Source organism: Terrapene carolina, unplaced genomic scaffold, assembly GCF_002925995.2.
Source record: "Terrapene carolina triunguis isolate 2854851 unplaced genomic scaffold, T_m_triunguis-2.0 Scaffold1071, whole genome shotgun sequence".
In the NCBI taxonomy this organism is placed as follows: Eukaryota; Metazoa; Chordata; order Testudines; family Emydidae; genus Terrapene; species Terrapene triunguis.
In genome coordinates, this window is record NW_020665422.1 from 7375 (window position 1) to 14907 (window position 7533).

A 7533-nucleotide genomic window follows, 5' to 3' on the forward strand; every position below is an offset into this window, starting at 1 on the left:
AACTGTGGTGGAATAAACCCGTGCAAAGGCGCTAACATGATCCAGTCACTGTACAGCATTAAACATGATTCACTTTTCAAAAGGCTACAAGCTGAAGCAATGGCAAGGAAATGGCTAAGAGTAACTAAATCAAATTGAAATAGTTAAACATTCTAATGTTCTATCACAGGGGTTCTCAAACTGGGGGTTGGGACCCCTCAGGGGGTCGTGAGTTTATTACATGGGGGGATCGCGAGCTGTCAGCCTCCACCCCAAACCCCACTTTGCCTCCAGCATTTATAATGGTGTTAAATATATAAACCAGTGTTTTTAATTTATAAGGGGGGGTCGCACTCAGAGGCTTGCTACGTGAAAGGGGTCACCCGTATAAAAGTTTGAGAACCATTGTTCTATCAGCTCATACAAGAGTAACCCACCAACTGAGAAAACAGGCTGTGTTAGCAAAGCAGTCACTCTGTTGCACCCATTCTGGCTGCATCCTCTTCCCCTCCCACAGTTCTGGAGTTTTAATGTGGTTGATGTTTCCTGTCAACTGGTTTCTGTTGCTTAGCAGCTGATGGCCTGGTTCAAGACACTCATGGCTTCCAGAGACTGGTTGGCTGCCCAGGCCAGGATACTGGCGGCTAATAGGTATTGTATGATGTGAGTGCTCTTTTCTGTTCCTCATCTTCTACACATAGGCTGAAAACTGGAGTATAATTCTCATCTGATGAAATCTTTAAGCAAGAGGGAATGTCCTGATGAGAAAAATGGGAGCTGAAGTTAATTTCTTTTCGGGAGGTTGGCAGTTTAACATTTGTACTTTAGACTCACTTTGGGATTTAATGGGCATGGCAGGAACTCACAGTAAATGCAATCACCATGCTTCAAATCTCATTCAGAACCAGGGTGAGTTCAAAGGAGTGCCATGGCATGCTTAATGGTCACAGGGACTCATCATTAGAACTGGTTGGGAGTTTTCCAACTAAACAATTTTTCATCAGAACATGCAGATTCATCGAAACCAAAATGTCTTTCAGAAATATATCTATTATGATGAAGCTTTGGCCAGGAAGGTTTCTCAAGGCCAGAATGGCATTTAAAGAGAGAAAGACAGAGGGAGGATACCCTTCCCAGAATAGCCAGTAGCCTGGTGGTTTGGGCATTCACCTGGGATATAGCAGACTGAGGTCCAAGTCCCTACTCTGTCTAATTCAGAGTGAGGACTTGAACCTAGGTCTTCCACATGTGTGCTCTAGTCCAGTGCTTCTCAAAGTCAGGCCGCCACTTGTTCAGGGAAAGCCCCCGGCAGTCCAGTCTGCCGATCGCGGCTCCCACTGGCCGCGGTTCACCACTCCAGGCCAATGGGGGCTGCGGGAAGGGCGGCCAGCACATCCCTCGGCCCGCACCCCTTCTCGCAGCCCCCATTGGCCTGGGACGGCGAACCATGGGCAGTGGGAGCCGTGATCAGCCAAACCTGTGGACGCGGCAGGTAAACAAACTGGCCCTGACCGCCAGGAGCTTTCCCTGAACAAGCGGCGGCCCGACTTTGAGAAGCACTGCTCTTGTCAGCAGGCTGTTGTCTTTTTGCAGTGGGTGTGCTTGCTTGCTTTCACCTCCAGATAGTGGTTACAAAAAAATTCAAAAGATCTCGGGTTTGTTCCAATGTAGAATGAAAGAAAACCTTGGAATTTCCCACAGAACAGAAATTCCATTCTTTGACCAGCTCTACTCATCATGCTCTGATTGTGGATTACAGATCAACCGCTGACACTGGTGATTTGGAAATGGAGGAGATTTCAGGGGAGTTCAATGAAACATTCTATGGCCCCATTACTGGGAGGGAATATAAACCCCATCCAGACGTTGGCAAGGAAAGGGGTTAACCTGCTCTGATTGGGGGATGGGAGGCCTGACAACAGTTTTGCTATTGTAGACGGGCCCTGAGAGAAGGATGTGCTGTGTAGAGTTGGAAGTCGAGTCTGCAAGGGAGGGTCAGGAAGAAAGGTCTCTAGGTCGAGGATGGGATCTGAGAGGAGAACTCGGGGGGGGTTTCCCTGTCCGGAACTTGCCTAGCCATGCTCTAGACCAGGGGTGGCCAACCTGTGGCTCCGGAGCCTCATGCGGCTCTTCAGAGGTTAATATGCGGCTCCTTACCTAGGCACTGATTCCGGGGCTGGAGCTATAGATGCTAACTTTACAATGTGCAGGGGGGTGCTCACTGCTCAACCCCCTGCTCTGCCCCAAGCCCTGCCCCCACTCCACCCCTTCCCCAAAGCCTGCCATGCCCTCGCTCCTCTCCCCTCCCCCCATAGCCTCCTGCGCAGTGAAACAGCTGATTGCGCTGGGAGGGGGAGTAGGCACTGATTGGTGAGGGCAGGCAGGAGGCACTGAGGGCTGGGGAGCGGATGTGGGTCTGCTGACATATTACTGTGGCTCTTTGGCAATGTACATTGGTAAATTCTGGCTCCTTCTCAGGTTCAGGTTGGCCACCCCTGCTCTAAACCTTTGCTTTATACTTTGGCTGAGGAAAACCCTGTTGTGTTTGTCCCTTAAAAAGAACAGGACCCTTTTTACATTTATACTGCTTTGCAATAAAGCAAACCCCAGAGGTGTTTAAACTCCACAAAAGATGTGAAGAACCTTTTCCTGTCCTTTTAGCATCCCCATGAGCTCATCTGGGAATCACCATGTGTTATAACTCAGCTGCAGGAAAAACTCTGACAGAACCAGGGAGATTTCAAAGGAGGTCAAGGAAATGTCCAGTTCAGAAAATGGGTTCTGCATGTGACTGTGGATCATTTCTGGATGCACTTTCCCCCTCCCTAAAGTTCCACTGACCTGAAGGATGGACTGGAGTTCGAGAGAATATAGCATTATCCATGGAGCAAAGTGCCTGGGCCAATAATCATCTTCATACTTGTCCTCATCATTGACAAATGTTCTCCAACAGTAGCTATAAACTGGGAAAATGGAGCAAATCAGTCATGTGCTGAAGGAGGTATCAGTGGACTCAGTATACACAAAGGCCAGTCAATCTCAGGGGAGCAAGACTAATTTGAGCCATACAAAATGCTTCAGCTAGGCAGGACCAGCTGAGGACACTACAGCATTTGGGCCTCATGTTCTCCTGGCCTTGTCCATCTTTCTGTCCAGGGAAGGTCTAATTAAACCAGCCTTGCAACATTTCACTCACTTATTCACCTGGGACAAGTCATTTATGTATTGAGGGGAGAGTAAAATATCATCTATTTGTTCATGATTAGCAGCAGCAGCACACTATCAGTGGGTGAGCTGATTTTACTCTGGGGGTAGATTAGAAAAAAGCTGCAAAGACATCCTTTAGCGGGGTGGTTACCCCGCTCCGGCCCCAAAGGGGTTAAAACAGCCCTGGGAAAGGGCTGCTCCGGGAAGCCAATAAGGGAGGCTGATTGGGGAAGCAGCCACAGCTGGGGCTATGCCCCAATCAGGCCACAGCTGGCCCTATAAAAGGCTGTGAGGCAAAGGCTGAGAAAGAGTCTCCTTCTAGCAGTGAAAAGAGAAGGACTTGGTTGTCTGGGATTTGAGCAAGGTACCTGAGGTAGAGCAGGGCTGGGGGAATGCCAGAGGAGCTGGGGAGCTCTTGCTCTAGCCTAGCAATTCCCCAGGCTGCAGGCCTTGTTGAAGGCCTAAAGCTGGTACTGGGGTTGCAGAGGGGCAGCCCAGGGGTAGGCAAAGGCAGCAGGTCCAAACCCCCCTTGCCCATGATGATTGGTTCACAGACTGCAGTCTGCCCCAGTGTGCGGGGGCTAGATGATGACTGGCAGTAGCTGCTGAGGCAAGGTGGGGATAGAAGTTTGGGGGGTCCCCTGGGAGGGGAGACCCAGACTGTGGGGGTACTGTAGAGGGCAGAACCCTGAGGTAAGGGGCACCGGGGTCCAGGAGGGACACGGGGGCCTGAGGCAAGCGGGACATCAGCCAGCAGAGGGCGCTCTGGAGCTGGAGAGCTAATTTCCAGGACGACCAGCAGGAGGCACCGTGCCAGTGAGTCATCGCCCTGCTACACATCCCAATACAATACTATGTTCTCAAATGAAATTGAAAGATGGCAGATGGACTGCGCCAGGAAGGAGGCTGGTGTTCTCTGTTTATTCCCTGAATAGACCACTAGAGAGAGAGGCAGTGCCATACCAGCTTCACCCACGCACACAGCTCAGCAGTGTGCCTCAGCTCCGAGTTCCCGCCTCTAGCAGTAAAAAGTATGACTCTTCATGGCTCATTCATGCCTCAGCCTCTCTGCTGAGACAAGGGGATCAGCAACTGCCAGCAGGGATGGAGATTTTAGTGATTTTTATCTGTACTGCTAGGAACTGGACTGCAAACACCAGCACATTTCAAATAGGTCAAAAAATGGCTGTCAGCTACTAGCTTTTGGTCACCGACACTCAGGGAAAGGTTTGAAACCAGAGACCTAAAGGGGAAAAGCTCTGAATCCCACTACACTATCCCCCAAGACTTGCGGCCAGACTGGAACCACTGACCTAGAAGTGATAAGATTCCATAATCCATTCTACAACTTCTATGGAGCCATCCATGGCCACTGACCAGGGCTGAATTGGAACCAGAGACTTAGAAGAAAAATGCCCCATGTCTCATCTCTATCCCATGTAGTCCCCATAACTCCATGAGTCATTACCTGGGAGGTCCATGACTCGGATGGACACTCCAATGTTCATCAGGCTCCGTAGACCCTGACGATTGATTTCCCTTTTGTGCCAGTAGATCCGTGCTACATAAATAACCAGATTCACATTAGGCTGCTCCTTCAGGAAATCCTTGATTTGCTTGCAGCAATACCCACAGGGACTCCAGGACATGTACCAGGTGATGGAGCAGTGGGCAGAAGGATCAGATCTTTGCTCCTGAAAGACATCTTCTATGAAGTGGATTTCAGCATGCTCTGTTCGAGTGCTATGGCAACAGCTCTGCCAGGACCTTTTGCTATTGCTCCACTTGATTTCATAGAGCATGTATTGCACCCTTCGAAGGACACTTGGGTCATAACTGTCTATAAATGTCTCCTGGAGTATCTTCCCCCTGAAACATGAGAGATCCCATGAGTCACTGACTGCAGCTTTATCGCTAAGAGCTTGCCAGTCACAGAAAGTTAAAAATGAGAGGGATGGGAAGGAGGCACAGATAAATGGAAAGGGAACTCACAGAAGGATAGAGGGAGATTCAGAGATAGTGATGGGAGAAAAGAAAGAGATGGAGAGTTAAATCCAGTATCACACTGATGAGAGGGGAGTGAGATCTGAATCTTCTCAGCTCCCTCTTTCTCTGTAAATCATGAGGAGGATGTGGGTATGGAGCTTTCATTCTCACCCCTGTGTGATGCCTCTGGATACATGATCTGTGGGAAAGAGAATAGAGTCACCTGGTGCACAGAGAGAAACACAGGGGAAGACAGGAAAAGGGAGGCCTCCCAGTGCATCCTCCCTGGGACCATGTGGCCCTCAATTGTTCTCAATGGACAATTTCTAATCAGAACTCCTGAGGAAAGCAACTCCCTGCTAATGTGCAGTATCCTGAGGATAGTGGAGGTGGATAAGGGATCATTCTGGCCCTCAATATGGCCACTAATTTAATCATGAGTGAGGGAGGGAGACTGCCCATTACTTACTATGGAATAGTGAAAAATCATCATTATTAATAAATAATAAAATAACATGAATAATAATATCTAGGACATGGTCCAAAGTTCATTGAAATCAACGGGACTCAGGCCCTCAAAATGTCATTTATAACTGTAAGATCCCACCGATGCCCAAAATATCTGTTCTTTCCTTTCTTCTTTTTTTAAACTTTTATTTTATTTTAAAATGTGGATGCTGCCAGTAATAAGTTTGAAAATAAAATTAATAGTGTTTTAAAATTGGAGATTTCTCAGGTGACATGCTCAGGTTGGTTCTGTTTTGGAACAGAATAACCATCCCTTGTTATTTGTATTGAGAATCTCAATGAGACAAAACAGGATTGACATGCCATGTGAACACTGAGAGCAAACTGCACTGGACACTTTTAAACTTCTCATTTCCTCCTCAGCACCAGGAGATAGTCGTAACAAAGAATCTGTATCTTTAAAATTCCTTCATCAGTACTTTCTTGTCTGCCATTTTCATGATTCTACCATTTTCAACTCAATCTGGGAGCCCACACATAGGCATAGTCAAAACATGTCCAGACATGCACAGACACATACTCACCTACGGCCTGATCCAAAACCCATTGAAATCAGTGAAAAGACTCCCCTTGACCTCAATGGACTTTGGATCAGGCCCAGAAAGAACACATGCACATACCTATAGAGAAACTTGCACCAGTGTAACTAGTTAGTTACACTGGTGCAAGTTTTCTAATACAGATAAGCCCATACAGACAGACACACAGATATAGACACACACAAAAATCTGGGCTGTTTGAGGGAAGATGGGTCCAATGGGATGTACTAATTTAAAAATATATACATCTTTTCTATAACATTGTACATGTATCTCTTGTAATTTGTAACCTAGACTGCCTCAGCTCTGCTGTATTCTCTCACCGTTTGTTTTTGTAAGAAGCACTCTTTTGGGATTTAAGCAAGAAAATCATTTTATTGTCACTTACTAACTTTTTAATAAAGATAAAGTAACTAAAATACAGTTGGGGTATAAATAAACTCACACAGATAAACAGACTGGAGGTATCTACTATATATTATATACATAGATTCACAACAGCCATACAGATGCACATACATATATATGCCCATATATTCATATAGGCTTTAACACATATAAATGCATACTTATACTGTATGGATATAGACACACAAGCATATATGTATATATTTACACACACACACACACTCTCTCTCTCTGCATCTTTACCTCTGTTCCAGCCAGTGGCCATGGCTTTCACTACAGCCTCCAAGGCTGTGTCCTGTTTTACTGGTGTGTTTTTCTCCCTTTCGTTTCTATTCCTGATAACAGAAACATTAGATTAGAGAACCCAGCATGCTGACCAACAGTTTCTAGTTAATTTTAGAGAGCATCCTGCCTCAGCTCTATTCCTCCCCTGCCTTATACCTGCCTTCACCAAACACTGCCTGGGCTCTGTGCCTGTGCCTCCACCCAACCCTGCAGCACTTCAAATCTACTCCCTGTCCTGCCATTGGCCACCGGGGCCAGCTGACCCCACCCCAACTGCACTCCCATTGGCAGAAGCAGAAACAAAAGTAGAGCGGATGTAAACTGCATTCCTTGTGTAGACCCCCTTCACTCCTCTTTCCTCCCTCCCCCCGCTTTCCTCCCTGGGTTAGTCGGCAGCTGGCAACACTTGCCTGTATGCCCGGGCACCTGATGCTGTTGACAGTAAAGCAGTATCCCAATGGTGATGTTGGATAGGAGGGAATCCTCTACCCATCCCTCCGCTGCAGTCCTTTTACTTGTAAAGGAAACTAAAATTGGCTGTGCCTCCACCTGGCTGGGCCCTGTACACACAATGACGTGCCTTGGGAGCCTCCAGGAATAA

General features: G+C 47.4%; 1 protein-coding gene across 3 annotated transcripts; it reads right to left on the bottom strand.

Moving 5' to 3' along the window:
- Positions 1 to 335: 335 nt before the first annotated feature.
- On the bottom strand, positions 336 to 7248 carry LOC112122168 (C->U-editing enzyme APOBEC-1-like). Of its 3 annotated transcripts, none has more exons than XM_026661387.2 (6): positions 7089 to 7248; positions 6891 to 6982; positions 5344 to 5371; positions 4655 to 5055; positions 2821 to 2942; positions 336 to 716 (listed from the first exon to the last, which is right to left on the bottom strand). In XM_026661387.2, exons 1-6 carry the CDS (start codon positions 7172 to 7174, stop codon positions 624 to 626), a joined length of 822 nt encoding a protein of 273 aa, XP_026517172.1. In that variant the 5' UTR covers positions 7175 to 7248; the 3' UTR covers positions 336 to 623. The 3 variants fall into 3 exon arrangements, with proteins under 3 accessions (XP_026517172.1, XP_026517170.1, XP_026517173.1); XM_026661385.2 differs by having other exon boundaries at positions 336 to 737; positions 7089 to 7242; XM_026661388.1 differs by having other exon boundaries at positions 336 to 737; positions 7093 to 7128.
- Positions 7249 to 7533: the final 285 nt, after the last annotated feature.

Bases quoted from the DNA above. Each gene is read 5' to 3' on its own strand.
- LOC112122168 (XM_026661385.2), bottom strand. From the start codon at position 7,174: ATGGCAGGACAGGGAGTAGATTTGAAGTGCTGCAGGGTTGGGTGGAGG. The intron at 6,983-7,088 runs GTATAAGGCAGG...TTCTGTTATCAG, and splicing joins GCAGTGTTTGGTGAAGGCAG to GAATAGAAACGAAAGGGAGA. The intron at 5,372-6,890 runs GTAAAGATGCAG...TCTTTCCCACAG, and splicing joins GGCCACTGGCTGGAACAGAG to ATCATGTATCCAGAGGCATC.